At 37.1% G+C, this 23,331-nt stretch overlaps 1 protein-coding gene across 3 annotated transcripts in view; it reads left to right on the forward strand.

Annotated features, from left to right (window-relative positions):
- SEC24A (SEC24 homolog A, COPII component) overlaps positions 1-23,331 on the forward strand; it is an 80,413-nt gene that overhangs the window by 21,707 nt on the left and 35,375 nt on the right. For all 3 annotated transcript variants that reach the window (XM_086411614.1, XM_086411612.1, XM_086411613.1), the window contains 7 exons: positions 11,669-12,151; positions 16,549-16,719; positions 18,639-18,716; positions 19,261-19,427; positions 19,691-19,863; positions 20,807-20,909; positions 21,982-22,108. In XM_086411614.1, the coding sequence (XP_086267740.1) occupies positions 11,669-12,151; positions 16,549-16,719; positions 18,639-18,716; positions 19,261-19,427; positions 19,691-19,863; positions 20,807-20,909; positions 21,982-22,108 (1,302 nt within the window). The remainder of the gene's footprint in view (positions 1-11,668; positions 12,152-16,548; positions 16,720-18,638; positions 18,717-19,260; positions 19,428-19,690; positions 19,864-20,806; positions 20,910-21,981; positions 22,109-23,331) is intronic.

A 23,331-nucleotide genomic window follows, 5' to 3' on the forward strand; every position in this document is an offset into this window, starting at 1 on the left:
GTCTTCTCCAACACCACACTTCAAAAGCATCAATTCTTCGGTGCTCAGCCTTCTTCACAGTCCAACTCTCACATCCATACATGACCACAGGAAAAACCATAGCCTTGACTAGACGGACCTTTGTTGACAAAGTAATGTCTCTGCTTTTGAATATGCTATCTAGGTTGGTCATAACTTTCCTTCCAAGGAGTAAGCGTCTTTTAATTTCATGGCTGCAGTCACCATCTGCAGTGATTTTGGAGCCCCCAAAAATAGTCTGACACTGTTTCCACTGTTTCCCCATCTATTTGCCATGAAGAGGTGGGACCGGATGCCATGATCTTCGTTTTCTGAATGTTGAGCTTTAAGCCAACTTTTTCACTCTCCTCTTTCACTTTCATCAAGAGGCTTTTGAGTTCCTCTTCACTTTGTGCCATAAGGGTGGTGTCATCTGCATATCTGAGGTTATTGATATTTCTCCCGGCAATCTTGATTCCAGCTTGTGTTTCTTCCAGTCCAGCGTTCCTCATGATATACTCTGCATATAAATTAAATAAGCAGGGTAACAATATACAGCCTTGATGTACTCCTTTTCCTATTTGGAACCAGTCTGTTGTCCATGTCCAGTTCTAACTGTTGCTTCCTGATCTGCATACAGATTTCTCAAGAGGTAGGTCAGGTGGTCTGGTATTCCCATCTCTTTCAGAATTTCCCACAGTTTATTGTGATCCACACAGTCAAAGGCTTTGGCATAGTCAATAAAGCAGAAATAGATGTTTTTATGGAACTCTCTTGCTTTTTCGATGATCCAGCGGATGTTGGCAATTTGATCTCTGGTTCCTCTGCCTTTTCTAAAACCAGCTTGAACATCAGGAAGTTCACGGTTCACATATTGCTGAAGCCTGGCTTGGAGAATTTTGAGCATTACTTTATTAGCATGTGAGATGAGTGCAACTGTGTGGTAGTTTGAGCATTCTTTGGCATTGCCTTTCTTTGGGATTGGAATGAAAACTGACCTTTTCCAGCCCTGTGGCCACTGCTGGGTTTTCCAAATGTGCTGGCATATTGAGTGTAGCACTTTCACAGCATCATCTTTCAGGATTTAAAATAGCTCAACTGGAATTCGATCATCTCCACTAGCTTTGTTCGTAGTGATGCTTTCTAAGGCCCATTTGACTTCACATTCCAGGATGTCTGGCTCTAGGTCAGTGATCACACCATCGTGAGTATCTGGGTCGTGAAGATCTTTTTTGTACAGTTCTTCTGTGTATTCTTGCCACCTCTTCTTGATATCTTCTGCTTCTGTTAGGTCCATACCATTTCTGTCCTTTATCGAGCCCATCTTTGCATGAAATGTTCCCTTGGTATCTCTAATTTTCTTGAAAAGATCTCTAGTCTTTCCCATTCTATTGTTTTCCTCTATTTCTTTGCATTGATTGCTGAGGAAGGCTTTCTTATCTCTCCTTGCTATTCTTTGGAACTCTGCATTCAGATGTTTATATCTTTCCTTTTCTCCTTTGCTTTTTGCTTCTCTTCTTTTCACAGCTATTTGTAAGGCCTCCCCAGACAGCCATTTTGCTTTTTTGCATTTCTTTTCCTTGGGGATGGTCTTGATCCCTGTCTCCTGTACAATGTCACGAACCTCATTCCATAGTTCATCAGGCACTCTATCTATCAGGTCTAGGCCCTTAAATCTATTTCTCACTTCCACTATATAATCATAAGGGATTTGATTTAGGTCATACCTGAATGGTCTAGTGGTTTTCCCTACTTTCTTCAATTTAAGTCTGAATTTGGTAATAAGGAGTTCATGATCTGAGCCACAGTCAGCTCCTGGTCTTGTTTTTGTTGACTGTATAGAGCTTCTCCATCTTTGGCTGCAAAGAATATAATCAGTCTGATTTCGGTGTTGACCATCTGATGATGTCCATGTGTGGAGTCTTCTCTTATGTTGTTGGAAGAGGGTGTTTGCTATGACCAGTGCATTTTCTTGGCAAAACTCTATTAGTCTTTTCCCTGCTTCATTCCGTATTCGAAGGCCAAATTTGTCTGATACTCCAGGTGTGTCTTGACTTCCTAGTTTTGCATTCCAGTCCCCTGTAATGAAAAGAACATCTTTTTTGGGTATTAGTTCTAAAAGGTCTTGTAGGTCTTCATAGAACCGTTCAACTTCAGCTTCTTCAGCTTTACTGGTTGGGGCATAGACTTGGATTACTGTGATATTGAATGGTTTGCCTTGGAAACGAACAGAGATCATTCTGTCGTTTTTGAGATTGTATCCAAGTACTGCATTTTGGACTCTTGTTGACCATGATGGCTACTCCATTTCTTCTGAGGGATTCCTGCCCACAGTAGTAGATATAATGGTCATCTGAGTTAAATTCACCCATTCCAGTCCATTTTAGTTCACTGATTCCTAGAATGTCGACATTCACTCTTGCCATCTCTTGTTTGACCACTTCCAATTTGCCTTGATTCATGGACCTGACATTCCAGGTTCCTATGCAATATTGCTCTTTACAGCATCGGACCTTGCTTCTGTCACCAGTCATATCCACAGCTGGGTATTCTTTTTGCTTTGGCTCCATCTCTTCATTCTTTCTGGAGTTATTTCTCCACTGATCTCCAGTAGCATATTGGGCACCTGTTGACCTGGGAAGTTTCTCTTTCAGTATCCTGTAATTTTGCCTTTTCATACTGTTCATGGGGTTCTCAAGGCAAGAATACTGAAGTGGTTTGCCATTCCCTTCTCCAGTGGACCATGTTCTGTCAGATCTCGCCACCATGACCTGCCAGTCTTATGTTGCCCCGTGGGCATGGCTTAGTTTCATTGAGTTAGAGAAGGCTGTGGTCCTAGTGTGATTAGATTGACTAGTTTTCTGTGAGTAGGGTTTCAGTGTGTCTGCCCTCTGATGCCCTCTTGCAACACCTACCATCTTACTTGGGTTTCTCTTACCTTGGGCGTGGGGTATCTCTTCATGGCTGCTCCAGCAAAGCGCAGCCGTTGCTCCTTACCTTGGACGAGGGGTATCTCCTCACCGCCACCCTTCCTGACCTTCAACGTGGGATAGCTCCTCTAGGCCCTCCTGTGCCGGCGCAGCCACTGCTCCTTGGACCCTGGGGTAGCTCCTCCCTGCGGCCACCCCTGGCCTCGGGCGTGGGGGTGTAGGGTAGCTCCTCCCGGCTGCTGCCCCTGACCTCGGACGTGAGGTAAGTCCTCTTTGCCGCCGCCCTTCGCGCATGAGGGTCCTCCCGGCTTCTGCCCCTGACCTCGGACGTGGGGTAGCTCCTCTAGCCCGCGCTCTAGTGCACCGGTCGCAGCCGCCCGCGCTCTAGTGTGTTACCAAACGTTGCTATGCTATGCTATGCTAAGTCACTTTAGTCGTGTCCGACGCTGTGCGACCCCATAGACGGCAGCCCACCAGGCTCCCCCGTCCCTGGGATTCTCCAGGCAAGAACACTGGAGTGGGTTGCCATTTCCTTCTCCAATGCATGAAAGTAAAAAGTGAAAGTGAAGTTGCTCAGTTATGTCCTACTGTTAGCAACCCCATGGATTGCAGCCTAACAGGCTCCTCCATCCATGGGATTTTCCAAGCAAGAGTACTGGAGTGGGGTGCCATTGCCTTCTCTGGACCAAACGTTAATAGTCCTAAATATCTTTAGTTTCTGTATAAAAGGAAACCTATGTTCAGTAAATGATGTTCCAGTATCTTATTTGACTTGGGAATGATTTAACTTTTTTCTGTCATTTAACTTAATATAGCAAAACCAGTCCATTCTGAAGGAGATCAGCCCTGGGATTTCTTTGGAAGGAATGATGCTAAAGCTGAAACTCCAGTACTTTGGCCACCTCATGCGAAGAGTTGACTCACTGGAAAAGACTCTGATGCTGGGAGGGATTGGGGACAGGAGGGGGAGGGATTGGGGACAGTAGGAGGAGGGGACAACAGAGGATGAGATGGCTGCATGGCATCACTGACTTGATGGATGTGAGTCTGAGTGAACTCCCGGAATTGGTGATGGACAGGGAGGCCTGGCGTGCTGCGATTCATGGGGTCGCAAAGAGTCAGACACGACTGAGCGACTGAACTAAACTGAAGTTTCAAGTTGTCAAAAAGATTTGGAGAAACTATTTTTAAGTAGACAGTCCTAAAACATAATTTATTCCTAAAGAGTTCACCTAAAAAGTCTTCATTCGCTTTTACTTAAAAGTTTTATCACATCAACTTTATAGACAAGTTGCAGGTACACTGCAAAGAACTTTTTCCCCAAGACTATCTGAGAGTAAATTGCTAACATGGTGTCCCATCACTCTTAAATGCTTTTTTATATCTTACACATAAGAAAGGTGTCCTAAATAACTACAATACAACTAAGAAATTAGGAAATTAACACTAATATGTTACTATTATCTCATCCCCAGACCCTGTTCAGATTTCACCAGTTGTCCCAATAAAACCCTTAGCAAAAAAATCCTGTCTGAAGTCACATTTAGCATTTAAGTGTCATGCCTCTGTAGTGTTCTTCAGTCTGAAGCAGTTTCTCAGTCTTCCTCTGACTTTCATGACCTAGATGCTTTTGAAAATTATAAGCCAGTTATTTTGTAGAATGTCTTTCAGTTTAGGTTTGTCATATATTAATATTTCATCGTGATTAGATTTAGACTATGCACTTTAGCAGGACAGAAAAGATGTTGTATTCTCATCACATCCCATTAGGTGGCACATGATTTCATTTTCCCCCATTATTGGTGATGTTCACTTTGATCACTTGATTAGAAGGGTGTCTGCCAAGCTTCTTCACAGTCATGTTGCTCCTCTTTTGTAATTGAAAAGTATTTGGGGAAATGTAGTTTGAGACTTTGTAAATATCTCATTCCTTGTTAGAATTTTAATTTATTCATTTATTTTATTGGTGTGGACTATTCCAGTGTGGTGTTGTTGTCCAACCTTCTTGACCCCATGGACTGCAGCACCTCAGGCCTCTCTGTCCCTCACTATCTCCCAAAGTTTGCCTAAGTTCATGTCCATTGCATCAGTGATGTTATCCAGCCATTTCATCCTCTGATGCCCTCTTGTTTTGCCCTCAATCTTTCCAGTATCAAAGAAGTACCACTTTTCCAATGAGTCGACTGTTCACATCAGATGACTGAAATACTGGAGTTTCAGCTTCAGCCTCAGACCTTCCAATGTGTATTCAGGGTTGATTTCCCTTAAGATTGACTGGTTTGATCTCCTTGCTGTCCAAGGGACTGTCAGGAGCCTTCTCCAGCATGATAGTGCGAAGGTATCAGTTCTTCGGCACTCTGCCTTCTTTACAGTCCACCTCTCGCAGCTGTCATGACCACTGGGAAGACAGCCTTGACTATACGGACTTTTGTTGGCAGAGTGATGTCTCTGCTTTTCAACACACTGTCGAGGTTTGTCTTAGCTTTCTTGCCAAGAAGCCAATGTCTTCTGATTTCATGAATTCAGTGATTTCAGTGGGTTATAACCTATTACCATCATTGTTTATACTGATGCTTCTCTTATCTCTGGTTTGGCCTGTGGGTGCTCTTTCAGGCTGTCTTCGTGTATCCACTTGTCATGTGTCATCATTCTTGGGCACTTTCTTGCTTTCTGGCTCAGTAAGGTGTTGCAGGCTCATCTTGTACTTTTCAAGCTCATGAATCAGCCATGATTCCTTTTAGTGGAGAATAGTACTTAGAAACCAAGAAGACAAATACTGAGAGATCAGTGCTATTAGAATGTCTCTGCTCTCAGTCTCAGCAGACGGAGCTAGGGAATCTTTACTATATACACATTGAAGTCCATGAGTTTCAATTGTAATCTCTGTTGTAGTCCCACTACCGTTGGATTCATTCTCTTTTTCCCTTTTCTATATTTGTGACTTCCTTCTCTGAGAGTAAGAGACCTTACTTCCATTATCTTATATATATTTATTTGATCAGTTCCACTGTATGCAAAGAGCTAACTATTGGAAAAGACTCTGATGCTGGGAAAGATTGAGGACAGGAGAAGGGGACAGCAGAGGATGATGGCTTCATCGACTCAGTAGACGTGAGTTTGAGCAAACTGAGAGATAGTGAAGGACAGGGAAGCCTGGCATGCTGCAATTCATGGGATTGCAGTCAGACATGACTTAGTAACTGAACAACAAAAACAAGGGTATGTAACCATTCTGTCATTGCTTGTGCTGCCCCCTTACTCTACTCCAGTTTCCACATATGCAAATGCTTACCTCGCCTAATGTTTTAGGACTGAATTTTTCAGGAAAGGGCTTGTGTTTTTTTTGGTATTTTTTAAAAGTTTATTTAGAAGTTTTGCTCACAAGAATATGCAACATTATGGTGCTGTATTGTGGAAAATTTTCTTTACCTTTAAGAGATTCCATCATGTGATCACTATAGTAATTGAAATTATCCTTTATTAGATTCTCACTTTTCCCCAAGTGGTACTTTATTATTCAAAGTACAAGAGTTTCTGTGCTATAATATTTATTCTTGGAGTCATTCAACAAACACATATTGTGCACACATTCAACAAACACAACTATGTAATAGGCACATTTTAGGTGCTGAGAATACAGTAATGAACAAAAGAAATTCCTACCTTCCTGGAGCTTATGTTACAGTGAAGTAGATACTATAAATAAATAACATAGTGTCAGGTAAACACTAGAAAGAAAAATAAGACAGAGTCAGAGGGGAAGAGAATGAAAGAGTTTCTGTTTTAGATGTAGTGTTCAGACAGTGCCTCTGTGAGGAGACTGTGTCTGAGAGAGACTTGAAGGAAGAGATGGAGTGAGATTATATCTGGGGGAAGAGTATTCTTGGTGGAGAAAATAGTGACAAACCCAAAAGTAGAAGCATTTTTAAGCTTGTTGAAGGAGCGTTAAGAAGGTGAATGTGACTGGAGCTGAGTAGAGAGAAAGAGTAGGAAATTATTTGAATAGTAAAAGGCCTTTAGCTATTAAAGTAGAGTAATTGATGTCAGTTGACATAGTGACCTTACCAGAAGCAGTTACAGTCAAAGATTTTGGGTTCTATTATATGTACATATTTAAAAGGGTTTTCAGTCTTAAGTGGAAATTATTAAGTCATTTTAGATTATATGATAAACTGATATAAGGTAGAGTTATAACGGTGTGTGTTTGTTTAGAACTGCAAATCTGTGCCAACTGGGCTTAAATATAGCCCTGCATAGACATCTTTCCAGAATTAGAGATATCGGATTAAAAGACCCCTTGGCCTATATAGATGATCAGATATGATTAACTGAAAGCAAAATCAAATTAGGATGGGAACAGCCTAATAAGAAAAGAACCATGTGTAATTAATATGACACATATAGAACTAATGAATCTGTGGTTCAAGACATTGGCTATTTTCTTGTTTGAGTTGACATAATCTGTTAAACCTAATCTTAAAGGAAAATTGAACTTTATATTAAAATTTGCTGCAAGAACAGGAAAAAACAAATAGAATCAGAAGACTACAGGATACTTACTTCCAGATCAGAAACAACATATGTATTATCCTGGCACTGTTTCATTAAAATGAAATGAATGTTCAATATTTTTTAACAAAGGAAGTCGGAAATGAGACCAGAAGGGAAGCCAGGGACATAGAGGATCTTATAAGCTAAGATAAGGACTTTGGAAGTTTTGAGTAGGAAGTTGATCTGATCCATGTTTTAAAAGGTAATAGGATGTGTAAGGAATAAATCATAGAAGGATAAAAGAAGATTCAAAGGTATCAGCTGATCACGGGCTTTCAGACTTTGAATATAATCTACAATAAGAAATACATTTTAAATAGTGACCCAGTATACGTATTCATATATGTGTATATTTGTAATGAAATCTCACAATACTTAACCTTTATTACATGTGACATCCTGCAATATTTTCCATTCTTAACTGTCTTCTATTTCTTAACTAAAAAGATAGTTTATAGCTTATTGATTTTGTAACTCATTAATTTATCGTACCTACTGTTTGAAACAGTGTTAATCCACTAGGACAAAGCATTATTGTACAATGAGAACGTTGTAGAGACTTGTATGGTGCCTTCTTGTTTGAGAAATAATTTTTGAGGAAAATCTCACCTTATAATTGGGCATTTATGGTACTTTGAATACTTGATGGCCTTTTACTAGTTAGAAGTGAAAGTAAATGTTGTATTCATAGTAATTTACAAATTGCGGAATCCCTAGCAGCAAGTTAACTACATTTAATTGAAAGGAAGATGGTGGCTCAGATGGTAAAAGCATCTGCCTACAATGCGGGAAACCCAGATTTGATCCCTGGAGAAGGCAATGGCACCCCACTCCAGTACTCTCGTCTGGAAAATCCCATGGACTGAGGAACCTGATAGGCTACAGTCCATGGGGTCATAAGGAGTCGGACACGACTGAGCGACTTCACTTCACCTTTACAAAAAAAGTATGAAATTTGATTGGAAGATAAAAAACAGTTTTGAATAAATGGAGAGACATATCATGTTTATGAGAGAAAGAAAGTTGTTTTTGTGTGTGTGTGTGACTGTTGCACAGCTTGCGGTTTCTTAGTTTCTCAGCCAGGGATCAAACCCTGGCCCTCTGCAGTGAAAGCATGGACTCCTAACCAATGGACTGTCAGAGAATTCCTGAAAGAAAGATTTTCTATCGTAAAATGTCAAACAATCCAAAATAAATACATAAATCAAATATATTTCCTAAGGATTTCACTTTTTTGTGTGTGGGAGACTGCAAAAAGTGGTCTTATACTTTTTTGTTATGTCTGAAAATTTTCCTAATCAAAAGATTTGTGGAAGAAAGATATTACACTTCTTTCTTTATAACTTCCTTTTTCTCAGTATTCTTTTCTTAAATGTTTTATTTATTAATTTTTGACTGTACTGGATCTTTGTTGCTACAAGAGGGTTTTCTCTAGTTGCAGTGAGCATGGGCTACTCTCTCGTTGTGATGTGTGGGCTTCTTCATTTCGGCCGTTTTGGTTTTTCTTGTTGCAAAGCGCAGGCTCCAGGATGCAGTCTCAGCAGTTGTGGCACACAGGCTTCATTGCTCCTCAGGATGTGGAATCTTCCCGCACCAGAGGTCAAACATATGTCCCCTGCATTGGCAGGCAGATTCTTAACCAGTGGACCACCAGGGAAGTTCTTAGTATTCTTTTTGTAGTTTATCTAAATTGGTAGATGTACATCTGATTTATTCATTTTATTGATAATTAGTCTGTTTTATGAATAATCTACAATTTACTCAGTCTCCTGCTGATGAATATTTAATTTGTTTCCAATTTTTCAGTATTATAAACAATTAGGCGCCTAACACATGTGGATCTGTTTCTTTTGTTCTGAAAGAATACCTGTATTTTTAAAAATTTTTTTGGCAGAGTAATGCATATAGATGGTGATTGCAGCCATGAAATTAAAAGACGCTTACTCCTTGGAAGGAAAGTTGTGACCAACCTAGACAGCATATTCAAAAGCAGAGACATTACTTTGCCAACAAAGGTCCATCTAGTCAAGGCTATGGTTTTTCCAGTAGTCATGTATGGATGTGAGAGTTGGACTATAAAGAAAGCTGAGTGCAGAAGAATTGATGCTTTTGAACTGAGGTGTTGGAGAAGACTCTTGAGAGTCCCTTGGACTGCAAAGAGATCCAACCAGTCCATCCTAAAGGAAATCAGTCCTGGGTGTTCATTGGAAGGACTGATGTTGAGGCTGCAACCTCAACATCAGTATTTTGGCCACCTGATGCGAAGAGCTGGCACATTTGAAAAGACCCTGATGCTGGGAAAGATCGAAGGCAGGAGGAAAAGGGGATGACAGAGGATGAGATAGTTAGATGGCATCACCAACTCAATGGACATGAGTTTGGGTAAACTCTGAGAGTTGGTGATGGACAGGGAGGCCTGGCGTGCTGCGGTTCATGGGGTCACAAAGAGTCGGACACAACTGAGCGACTGAACTGAACTGAACTGAATGCATATAGACTAGCGTTCCCCAGATACATATTACTTATGTGTATATGCTTTTGTAGGCTTCCCAGTCCTACCTCTCCTTCTATATATATATACTTGTGTATGTTTGTGTAAGTATTGTGTAATTGATGAAAAGGTTTGAGTTAAACTAATGGTATTTGTACGTTGGTTGCATGGATTGAGGTGGTATGATCGGAAGATAAGTATTTTTTTGTTATATCTCTTAAAGGTAAAGAGTCCCCAAGTGTTAGTTTTGTATGAGTGCCATCTTTTAAAAAATATGCATCTTAATAATTTCTTTTCATTTTCTAGTTTTATGGGCAGAAATGACAATATATTCCTGAGAAGTGGTGGTTCTAGAGATTAATTTTTTTTTATATATAACAGTTTTAAAATGTACAGTCAGGACTTCCATAATGGTCCAGTGGCTAAGAATCTGCCTGCCAATACAGGGGACATGAGTTCCATCCCTGGTCCTGGAAGATGTGGAATCTTCAGAGCAACTAAAAGCAACTGAAGCCCACGTGCCCTAGAGCCCATGTTCTGCAGCAAGAGAAACCGCCACAACGAGAAGCCCACATCCTGCAGCTAGAGAGTTGCCTTGGCTTGTGTGCAGCAGTGAAGACCCAGTGCAGCCAAAAATAAAATGAAAAAAAAGTTTTTTTAAATGTATAGTTCAATGATTTTTTTAGTGTACTTACTAAAAATTGCAGCCATCACTACAACCAACTTTAAAACCCAGAGGGATGGGATGGGGAAGGTAGTGGGAGGGGGGTTCAGATGGGGAACACATGTAAACCCATGGCGGATTCATATCAATGTATGGCAAAAACCACTACAATGTTACAAAGTAATTAACGTCCAACTAAAATAAATAAATTTAAAAATAGATAAATATATAAAATAAAATATCTTTATCACCCCAAAAAAGAAACCCCATACCCATTAGCGGTTACTATTTATTCCCTCTTCCAGCTGTTGTAACCACAAATCTACCTCTGTGTCTTGGGGTTTTCCTGTTCTGGACATTTTATATAAATGATTTGTGCAGCGTATGGTCTTTTGTGAGTAGTGCCTTTCACTTAGTATAACGTTTTCAAGGTTCATCTGTGTTACAGCATGCCATTAGTACTTCATTCCTTTTTATGACCAAGTAATATTCCATTGTATAGTTAAGCCCCTTTTGTTTATCTTCAGTAGTTAGTAGACATTTGGATGTTTCTCCTTGTGGGCTATTAAAAATAATAATATTGTCAACATTTGTCTACAAGTTTTTATGGAGACCAAGAGTGGAATTGCTGGATTATATGATATCTATGTTTAACATTTTGAAGAACTGCCAGATTATTTTCCCGTGCACTTGCACTGTTTTACATTTCCACTAGCAAAGTATGAGGCTTCCAGTTTTTCCACATCCTTGTCAACGTTTATTATTTGCCATCTTCTTTTTAACCATCCTAGTGTAAGTGGTATCTCATTGTAGTTTTGATTTGCACTTCTCTTATGACTAATAATGTTGAACATTTTGCCATTTGTTTATGTCTTTGGAAGTATATTTGAATACTATTTAAAGCTTTTGCTCATTTTTAATTAGGTTATTTGTCTTTTTGTTGTTGAGTTGTATGAGTACCATATATTTTACTATATGTTTTTAAGTATTGCTTTGTTTGTCTGTAAGACTAATTTTTCCTGCTCTTATTGGAAGGTCCTGTCCAGAATGCCCTGATGTCTTCACAAGTGTCAGTGAGCCAAGGGTATAATTCTCAGCTTCCAGGATCCTACCCTCATCTAATACCAGCAAAGACCTTGAATCCAGTCTCCGGACAGTCTAACTCTGGTGGTTCCCAGACTGTTTCTCCATTAAGTAATTATCAGGGACCTGGACAAGCTCTTTATGGACCACCTGTGGCCTCTCATCCAGTGACACCTTCACTCCGTAGTGGTCCTAGTCCCCAAATGCCACTACCTACTTCTCAGAACCCAGCTGCTACACCAATGCCTTCTGGTAGCTTTCTTCCTGGAGCCAGTGTATCATCACCTTCGAATTGGCAGTATAACTATTTGTCACAGACAAACCATTGTCCTCGTGCGTCATCCCAACCAACCATGACTGGGAATACAAATTTGATGAGTCCTCAATATGTTTCTTCTGGAGATTCTTCACTTCAAAACAACATCATAAAATCAGGTAGAGTTCTTATAGGAGTGCTAGAAATGGGAAATTTTTGCTTATTTTAAATGTTTAAATTACTATTTTAGTCTTAAAATCATATGGAAGACTTTATTTTTTTGATCACTTAATCTTTAGATTATTTCTGTAACTTTTGGGTTAAGTTAAAATCATGATTGTTTCTGCTTTGCTTCTTTCCTTTGAAGGTATTATCTGAGTTTCTTTGGGTCACCCATGATATTTTAGGGTTTCAGGTATACGTGCAGAATCACTTCCTTGAGGACTGGCCAATACTTACATTAGCAAGGTTCCATCTTGTATTCTAGGGAAGCTCAGTCCCTGTGGTCTCTCTTTGGACTTGATCTAAGGCTTGGCTTATCTATTTGTTAGGGCACAGACAATTTTTGACTCCAGAAATCCAAGAATCCTGGAGGGGCAGTGAAAACAGACTTACTTTTGGAGCGAGGAGTTCTATTGAGCACATCTGTGGTCAGAAAGCCATGCACAGAGGTTTATCCCTGTGTTTTTTTCCTAAGGTTTTATAGCTTTAGTTCCTATGTTTAGGTGTTTGATCAATTTTGAGTTAATTTTTGTACATGGTGTTTTTAGTGAAAGTTGCTCAGTCATGTCTGACTCCTTGTGACTCCATGGACTGTATAGTCCTTGGAATTCTCCAGGGCAGAATACTGAAATGGGTAGCCTTTGCCTTCTCCAGGGGATCTTCCCAACCCAGGGATCGAACCCAGGTCTCCTGCATTGCAGGCGGATTCTTCACCAGCTGAGCCACAAGGGAAGCCCAAGAGTACTGGAATGGGTAGCCTGTCCCTTCTTCAGGGGATCTTCCCGACCCAGGAATTGAACCAGGGTCTCCTGAAATGCAGGCGGATTCTTTACCAACTGAGCTATCAGGGAAGCCCATATGGTGTTAGTAGGTAGGGATTTAACTTTATTCTTGTGCACGTGGATATATAGTTGTCCTAGGACTTTTTGATTGAAAGTGTGTTCTTCCTCCCATCAAATGATCTTGGCACCCTTGTTAAAAATAAAGATTATGTTGATCATAAATGTAGGATTTATTTCTGGACTTTGAATTCTGTTCCATTGATCTGTGTGTCTATTTTTATACTGTTATCAAACATCTTGATTACTGTAGCTTTATGGTAAGCTTTGAGTTTGGAAATATTGACTCCTCCAACTATTTTTTTTCCCCAAGATTGTCCTGTCTGTCCTCAGTCCCTTGGATTTCCTTAAGAATTTTAGGATCAGCTTGTAAATTTTTGGAAAAAAAAAAAAAAAAGATAGCTGTGATTTTGATAGAGATTGTTCTGAATCTGTACATCAATTTGAGAAGAAAGCTATGTATTCTTGGACTCACTTTGATCATTAAATCTTTTTAACCTCATTGTTTGGTCATATGTGGTTCAAAAGTAGGTTCATTTAACCATTTCACTATTCCTTTTTCTTTTTTTTTACTATTCCTTTTTTGCTATTAATTCAGATTCTGTATTGGGATCTGCAGATTGATTTTGTTCAGCAGATATCCTCAAGGAAATGAACTAGTAAAAGTTTTCAAGTGAAATGGTATTATCAGTTGTTACCTTTTTATGTTAATATGTATTTCTGCATCTAGATACTACATGTACTTCATGCATTTTATAGTTTGTTAACTGCTGAATCTATTTTTCTTAGCCTCTTGACTAGCCACTAACCTTGGTGAATGCATTTTGGTCTTGTAAAGATTAAGGGTGCCTCTAGAAACTTGGTTTCTTTGGAGAGATCTTCTGACCCATCATTGTTAGAACCAAAATCCTTGTGATTATTTGTATTCTTATTTATTTGACACTGTGAGTGAGCATTAATCATTTGAAATTAATGAATGTTCACTTCTTTATTAAGAATTGTAGATAACATTTATTGAATATTTGTTATTTTCCAGCATTTTACCAAACTTGAATGTGTGTTATCTTATTTAATTTTTATAGCAGTATGTTTTACAGATAAGAAATATGAGGCTTGAATAATTTGCCCAAAGCCACAAGAAAATAGGTTAGGAAAAAGTACTATTTAAAAACTATCTGGGGGACTCCCTGGTGGTCTAGCGGCTAACATTCCATGTCCCCGGTGCAGGGGACCCACACTCAATCCCTGGTCAGGGAAATACCACAGCTAAAGACTTCACATGCTGCAGCTAAGACCTAATGCAGCCAAATAAATAAATATTTTAAAAACAAATAAATAAAAACTATTTGGAAATAAGTGTAGCCTCTCATTAAAAAGCATGTGATCAATAATCTGAAATTTTTTTTAGCTATAACAGAAGGTAGACCACCCTGAAGTGCCCCCAGGTAGAGCACCTTGATTATAGCACAGATGTGGTGACAGAGATGTAAGGAAGTGCCAAAATTTAGGAAGATTTCTGTGTAAAAGAAGCATATGACTGCTTAAAGAACTCTATAACTGCTCTTCTCTTTTCTTAATGAGACCTCAAAAAATTCCCTGATTTTTACCTCTGTTTTTTCATCATTGTTGGTAGGTGCCTGATTGTCGGATCTCAAAATTGTGTCTACGTTATGTAAAGTATATAGTTCACATATTAAAATTCTCTAACTTTTTCTTTTCTTATAGGCCACCTTTTAGCATGTAATTAGTTTTAGAGATCTCAGGAGCCAGATTCTGAAACTCTAGCTATTGGTGTTCTAAATAAGAGTCATTCAGCGTGAAAAAATAATGTCTATTTTATGAAACGTAGCTTATTCTGGATTCAACAGTATTCCTCTTAAGCTGTGAAAAAAATCTCAATAAGCTCACATGTGTTTTGTTAAATATTAGGTTGTTACATCTTTGTAGCCAGATGTATCATACATTCTTGTTCATGCTGAGTTGGAAATGTACCTTGCCCTTTTGTTCCTTTGACTGGTCTCTATTCTTCGATAAGGGAGTTCCATGGCAGTAATCTTTATCTTCACTTTTGAGAACAGGGCACTGACTAGTTTTGTTGGAAGATCATTTTTCAGTTTGGTTCCTGAGTTGGGAACATCCCCTGGAGAAGGGAATGGCTACCCACTCCAGCATTCTTGCTTGGAGAAACCCATGGACAGAGGAGGCTGGCGGGCTCCAGTCCATGGGGTCACAAAGAGTTGGACATGACTGAAGCGACTTAGCACTGGGGAATTCAACAATGTTGAAGAGACACTGAAAATTTTCATATTTGGTGTCCTTATTCCTTCAATTTTATAAAACACAGAATATATTAAATTCAGAGGATAAAAAAAGTATTATAATGAAAAATTAAATCACATGTATTTAATTAGTAGAATTTTATCTACTTTGTAGACTGTTGCTCCTTTTTGGCAAATGAGAAGTTGGTTGTGGGTTTTGGAACTTTCCATATCACACAGAATTTCCTCAAGAGTAGAACTTACTATCCTAAAAGAAAATTGGTAAAATTGAGGCAGTGAGATACTGGTAGATACAAGGACAAATGCCATGATGTTTTTTAGTTTAGTTTGATGGATACTTTTAAGCATCTTGGATAGCAGTGTTTCATAAGGTTTATACATAAACTTTGGATCATTTCCTGATTTTTAAGCCTACGGAGTATTCTTAATATAGGAGTAAGTCATTATTGAAAGTAACCTGCTTTTATTTATTACTAGGTAAACACTAAACAGTGTATACATTTATTATCTAATATTAACAGGTTATACCACCAATAAAAATGAACCAAAATGAAATAAAACTTGGAGAATTTAGGATAACCAGAATACTTCGTAGTTTTAGAAAGCTATCTAACCCTAATTGATGGTAATCGAATGGGCTATATTGATAAGTACTCCATAGAATTTTATTCATGTTTATTTCTACTGCAGTATTTGACATGGCTTGTTGAAGCTCTGTGACCAGTTAATGAAGAATTAAGCAGTAAACAGGGCATTGTGTCTACTCTGTGAGTGATTTGGTCCTGACTTTATATTGCTTTAACAATTGACAGGAAAGAGTTATAGTGGCCTCCCAGGTGGCGCAGTGGTAAAGAATTTGCCTGCCAGTGAAGGAGACACAGGAGACTCGGGTTCGATTCCTCAGTTGGAAAGATCCCCTGGGATAGGAAATGGCAACCCACTCCAGTATTCTTGCCTGGAGAATTCCATGAACTACAGTCTATAGGATTACAAAGAGTGACACAGCTGAGCGACTGAGTGCATGCGTGCACACACACACACACACGTAACACACAAGAATTATGGTAGGAAAGATTTGGAAATGTGTAAAGTAATCTGGGAAGTTAACTTATTTGTAGTAATTTGTTGGTTTATAATGAAAATATAAATTTGGAAGTTATTTAGATTTGGTGAAAGGCTGTTTGGGCCTTTTTCTTAAGTTCTTAAGTGACGTGTGAAAAACCGTTGTTTCCATAGGGTCTGCACTGCCCTTAGCGAATCCACCTCTGCCTGCTACTTTTCAACCAGGAGCTCCTCTTGGCCCCCCTCCAACTGGAGGACCACCTCCAGTGAGGGCCCTTACTCCTCAGAAATTGACACCTAGAACTGTGCCCCAGCCCTCATTTAATTCAACTAGCAACCAAGAAGGTAAGCAGGACAAAAACCAAGTCAACTCCTAAAGTTTTGACTCAGGGTGGAAGGATTAATATTATCTGAATTCTGTGCATTTAAGCCATATTTTTTCAGAAAATCTGGTTGTTTTGGTTTGAGATGCCCCTTAGGAATTTAGGGTTTAAAAAAATTACTCAGTTTTCCTTTTCTGTATTCTGGGCTGTGGACTAGCCTTTGGGATCACTGTTAACTTTTCTTGTTACTGTGCAGATTTTAAAAATCATGGCTATAAAGTTATGTATCTCTTGGTAGAGGGAGGTGAGAGGGGGACTTTTGCTTTTCTGGACATGATGTTGAAGCTATATTTTTAATACATCGGGTCTTTTTTGTGGAAGCAGGTTTTTGATTGCCACCGTTACTGTTAACAAACTGCCACTATTAACAAGCATTTATAAGCCTAAATAAAAAGTAAAATGTAAAAACATTTTCATGTTTTATAGTTTTAAACCAGTATCTTCAGATGTAACTTTAAAATACAAGTTTATTAACTTAAAATGTTTTGTAAAGTAAGAAATTGGATTTTAGGAATAATATAACCATTGTAACAAGATTGGAAATAGGAAAACAGATGAAGGAGGGGAAAAGCCACTGCCCATATTCTATGACTCAGTACAATCAATATTATCATTTTTGTATGTTCTTCTACCATTTCCTGTTTTTAGTATTGTTAGTAGGGGAAAAAACTGACCTGTGTATAATTTGAAAAGGATCGTGTTAACAGTAACAAAATGATAAAGTAGTGTCTTACATGATAATTTTGAAAATCAAGCTAAAATAAGTATTTAAACTTTTAGCCAACTAAAAATATGCTCAGGGCTTTCCTGGTGGCTCAGTGGTAAAGAATCTACCTGCCAATGCAGCAGACATGGGTTTGATCTCTTGGCTGGAAAGATCCCGCATGCCACACAGCAACCAAACCTGTGCACCATAACTACTGAGCCTGTGCTCTAGAGCACGGGACCTGCAGCTGCTGAGCCCGCATGCCGCAGTTACTGAAGCCCACGCACCCCAGAGCCCATTTTCTGCACAAGAGTAGCCACTGCAGTGAGAAGCCCTCACAGAGCACCTGGAGAGTAGCCCCTGCTTGCTGCAATTAACTAAGACCCAGCACAGCCAAAAGTAAATAAATAAAATAAAAATATGTTCAGTGTTTTTGTTTGTTTCTACAAGATTACCAAGATTTTCTATTAATATATCAACTCATGGGTAAAGTCGTGGTGGTCTTGAGAATTGGAAAAGAGTTACTAACTTTATTGAAATCATTAAACTTATCTATTTGGTATTAAAATGACTGTTTAAAGTTAACACATTTATTTGTAGGTGCTAGAGGTGATGCTATTCACTGATTTGATTTCTTCTATACCTGAATTAGAGCTAATAAATTTTAGTGATAAATTATTATTATTAGTTTGCTGGACTAAAGCAATTGTTCTAATTACTATATATCACTTTAAAGTTAATTCTAGATTCTACTCTGTTCTGTATTTTTTTTTAAAGGTTTTTACCCTCATAAATAGTGTATCTCATCCTTATTTATCCTCATTCTTCAATAGTATTGATTTTGGTGACTTAGTGTAGTGTGTACTGCTCCTTAGAAGTTTTTAATGCTGCTCTTGCAACTGGTAAAACTTTCAGATTGTATATAATTTTATAAACTCCACAAAGTACCATTCTTTTTAGAGGTTTATAAAGTTATTTGAAGCTTTTATATATTTTGTATATTTAGAATCTTATATTGTTTGAAATTTTTATTTCAACATGTGACATTTCCTGAGGTGTGGTTTAAGCTATTTGTCTTTTGGAACATTGTTATAAATTTTAAACACTAAATCAGACCTTGCAGAAATTGTAATACTAGTCCTAATTTAAAAATTGTTAATAAACTTCCTCCTTAGGTATTATATCAAATGCCAATAATGGATCTATGGTGGTTCACAATAATTATGATGAAATTGAAGGCGGTGGCTTCTTGGGTGAGATGCTATGAAAGTTTTTTTTTTTTTTTAATATGTTCCTGATAGAAAACAGAGAAGAAAATAATTAGGTCATGCAGTGGTATCTCCTGTTAGCATTTTCTGTCTGTATGGATTTAGGCTTTTTGTTAGGTTCCCCCCCTCTTTAGATTTGGGATTATGGGCTTTATTATTATAATGTTATGACTATAGAATACTTTTATCAGTTAGATCTATTTAAATTTATCCATTTGAACATTTATTATATTTTAATTAAAGTTGTTTTGAATTAAAATTTTAGTCTGAATACAATGTTTAGTATATGACATGAGAGTAAATTAAGTATACTAAACTTAACCTTTGTGTGTTTATAGCTATAGACCACATTAGCTAGATTTTAATCATTGCTCACTTTGTTATTAGTGTTTGTTTTATTTTACAAAATTGATGAGTTAAAGTATTAAGTTACCCGAAGGATTTTGAAGTTACAAATTTAATGGATCTGTGTGTTGATTTAAAATACTATGGAGTGTAAAATAGATCTTAAAAGTTACCTTGTTTCTAGCAACATCACAGCCTACTACTAAGAATCCCACAATGAGCCGAAGTGTTGGATATTCATATCCCTCCTTACCACCCGGTTATCAGAACACAGCACCACCTAGTACAACAGGAGCAGGACTACCACCCTCTTCCTTGAATTACCCAAGTGGTCCACAGGCTTTTACTCAGGTATACTTTTTTTTACAACCTGTATTCTGCTTTTTGATTTAAACTATATTCACCTGAAAACATTTTAGGAAGGTACAATGAACATTTTTTTACCAAATGATAATGATAATGAGTATTTCATAAGACTTTTATCCTGTTACATATCTCCAGAACCAAAAAAATTGGCCAGGAAATCAAGATTACAGTTTTATTATTAATATATGCTTCTCTTTTCAGTGGAAGACATTGTAAAGGCTACTTACTGTGAAGTTATATTTCTTTAGACTCCTTTAGGTGCTAATCATTTAACTTCAAGTATGAGTGGATTAAGCCTACATCCAGAGGGGCTAAGAGTTATCAATCTTCTTCAAGAAAGAAACATGCTTCCATCGACACCTTTGCAGCCTCCAGTTCCAAATTTGCATGAAGATATCCAGAAGCTGAATTGTAACCCAGAGTAAGGCTTCAAACAGTACTTATTGAATATGACATTTTACTTGTTCTAAAAGGCTTCCAGATTTTTTTTGAGCTTTGTGTATTTTGAGCAAGCTATGCAGGTATATTAATTTATGAAAGTAGTCTGCATACACAAAACAGTACTTTGTTAGTTGCTTACTTAATATTTGAAATGTTCTAAGTAAAGAAATAAAGTTGTAATGCCTGATCTGATAGTTGCTCTTATCAACTCTAATGGGACTATGATATTCATTATCATTATGGTGGCTCTATTATATTTTCAAAGTCCGAAGTATGGAGATTTGATTCTATATAATCCTTTATTTGCTATCATTTTAAATTGTTTTTCATAGCAAACATAATTATAGTACGCTTTTCTCTTCTAAATTTGGTTGTGAGTTTAAGTTTATGAAGTTTTTAAGATATGAAGACTTTCTGATAAATTGAATTTGTTATTTTTAAACAGTCTTTTTAGAACCTAATACAAAACTGAACTTTCAGGTAATACACATAACTTTACATTTGCAAATTTGGGTTCAGTTCAGTTCAGTCGCTCAGTCGTGTCCGACTCCCTGCAACCCCATGAACTGCAGCATGCCAGGCCTCCCTGTCTATCACCAACTCCTGGAGTTCACTCAAACTCACATCCATTGAGTCGGTGTAATTCCAATGCAGTCTAGATTTATATAAAGAAAAAGTAAGTCCTTTGATAGTCCAGACTGTCTTATGCACAAGCTGAGAAGAAAGTGTTTTGTTATATAAAATATATTCTTTCTGAATAGGATTTAAACATTTAGAAAGGATAAAATTGGCGACAGCCTGTTGAAATACTTCATTTATAATCTGATCCAGTGTTACAATGTGTACCTTTTAAATCTTCTGAAAATTTTTTGTTCCAAACTAGTCATAGTAATAACTGATAGATGATTTTTACTTTGATACAGGTTATTTCGCTGCACACTGACCAGCATTCCTCAGACTCAGGCCTTACTGAATAAAGCCAAACTTCCTCTGGGACTGCTGCTTCATCCTTTTAAAGACCTAGTGGTATGTTTTATTAGTGAAAGTAAGTGTGGAAAACTATCTTAGTGGTAAGGAATCTTTTACAATAATGCAAGAGTTTTGTTTGAGCTGTCTTTAGAAATTTGACTGTTGATAAATTCCTTTATTTGTATTTCAGTCAAAAAGAGTATTATCAAACACTTTTACAACGAGATAAACATATTGTTGAAAAATTCAGGAGGTTCTGAGTAGGATAGATGTACTGAAGAAAATAAATAAATGAACCATAGTATTTTTTTTAAAGTTGTAAATTGTTTACCCGTTAAAATGCTTTACCCATTCTCCCAGTTCTTTTATTCTTGGAGTAAAGTCTGTTGCTTTGAGAAATTGTTTCTCAAAAAAGGAAGAAAAAAAAAAAGGCCTACTTTTGTCCTAAGGCTTTAGGACCTTGACATGTGACCATGTACATTTGAGTTAATCAGTACATAAGTGAAGTGACTTTCCCATAACCAACCTCCTTTTGGTAATAGGATTGTATTGCCTTTATTTTTGATTTTAAGACATTAGATCTTTTAATATGTAGGATAAACTTTAAATAGCATAATTGCCAAGTCAAATAAAACATTTAAATATGATTTAAACCATAACTTACTTTGTGATAGTTCTGAGAACTTAGGAGCCTATTAATGTAACATGAAGAAACTTAATAATTTAATTGATTTTTTTTTAGAATGTCGATCAATCCTTCACCATTCATCTCAGAAATACATTGTAAATTTACTATGTTGATTTTGCAGTGTCAACTTTTTTAAATCAATTTTTATTGGAGTATAGTTGCTTTACAGTGTTGTATATGCGATGTACACTTTTAGTGAGAAAATAAATACTTTTTAAAAGGCAAAATTTAATAAGAATAGTCTTGGGGAAAATCACTAGGTTTTAAAAATCAATACATGTCAACTACATAATATTTTGTGTGGCAGGTTGGACACATTTTTTACCCTAGTTTTTCCTCGAAAATTATAATATTGCAACAGTTGTATGGATTGATTGCTTTACCCTTAGACATGATGATTGCTGTCTTTAATAAATTAGTTGTGTGTTTTTTTTTTTCCAGCAATTGCCTGTGGTTACCTCTAGTACAATTGTGAGATGCCGTTCATGCAGGACATACATCAACCCTTTTGTCAGCTTTCTTGATCAAAGGAGATGGAAATGTAACTTATGTTACCGAGTTAATGATGGTATGTTTTTTAAATTAATATTATTGTATTCATTGTAGGGAAATCGGATAATATAAATGTAAAGTTAAAAAAGCAAAAAAAATTTAAAAAACCTCCTGTCTTATTTATGTGTAATCCTTCCACTCATATATAACTTCTTTTCACTTTTTTTTCAGGCATTTATACTTATATATAAATGATTACATATTTCTTAAGCAAAAAATATGGTAATATTACTTTGATACCATTTTTTTACATTTATTATATTGGGCATATAACAAATGGCATATTTCATGGTATTATTTAAGCCTATAATTTAAGAAATATTTTTATTTAGAAATTGTCCCATGCCTTTTCTCTAGGGTGAAAGAAAATAAGTCCACAGAATAGCTGCCATTAGCTTCATTCACTGCTGTATGAAGGGAGGTGGGCAGTGCTAGAAGGTTAGTTGAATGTAGTTTTTTCAGTAATTGATGAGGAGGAGATATCCTTCAGTAACTGTTTCACTATTTATATATTAAGAAATATCACCTAACAACATTCTATTAGGATTAGAGAAGGAAAAAGGGCATTCTGATATCCACATTGAAAATTAAGTTTTCAATTTTTCTAAAAATCTGTTTAGAAGGAGATTTCATTAAGCATTGGGAAATAGAGGAGCTTCTGAGATTTTTGAAAACCACATTTACTGTTTGTATTTTTAGAGTAGATGAAAATGAGGGTAGAAAAAGAGCATTCTTTTTACTCTGTAATAATTCAGAAAATATATGTATGTATAGTGTTTAGTACATTTAAAATCTTATGTATATGTGCTTTGGTATATGAAGTTAAATTGTAATAAAAGTTGAAGTCACTTTCGTATGCAGCCCAGAGCATTTCATGAACTATAGCTTACCCTTCAGCATATATTGGGATTTGAATTTTTAAACAGTTATTGAGAAGACAGATGCAATGATAATTTAGAAAATATTGGAGCACTAATGTTTTATAAGCAGAAGGCAGCTGATACTCCATAGAGGTCTTAATAACTTTTGAAACTCACCATGCCCCATACCCTGATACCCAAAAAATACTTTGAAGTATTTTTGCCGTAGCTTTCCAGGGGCAACCAGAGTCTGTAAATGACATCAAATGTTAATATCCTTGTACCACTGTGAAATTTAAGACAAAGTTTAGTCTTGCGTTTTAAGAAAATAATGATCACTTAATGAGTTTTTGGGTTTTTTTTTTCACTTAATGAGTTT

The sequence above is a fragment of the Bos grunniens genome, chromosome 7 (genome assembly GCF_055505025.1).
Source record: "Bos grunniens cultivar Pamir isolate PY7600 chromosome 7, Bosgru_T2T1.0, whole genome shotgun sequence".
Lineage (NCBI taxonomy): Eukaryota > Metazoa > Chordata > Mammalia > Artiodactyla > Bovidae > Bos > Bos grunniens.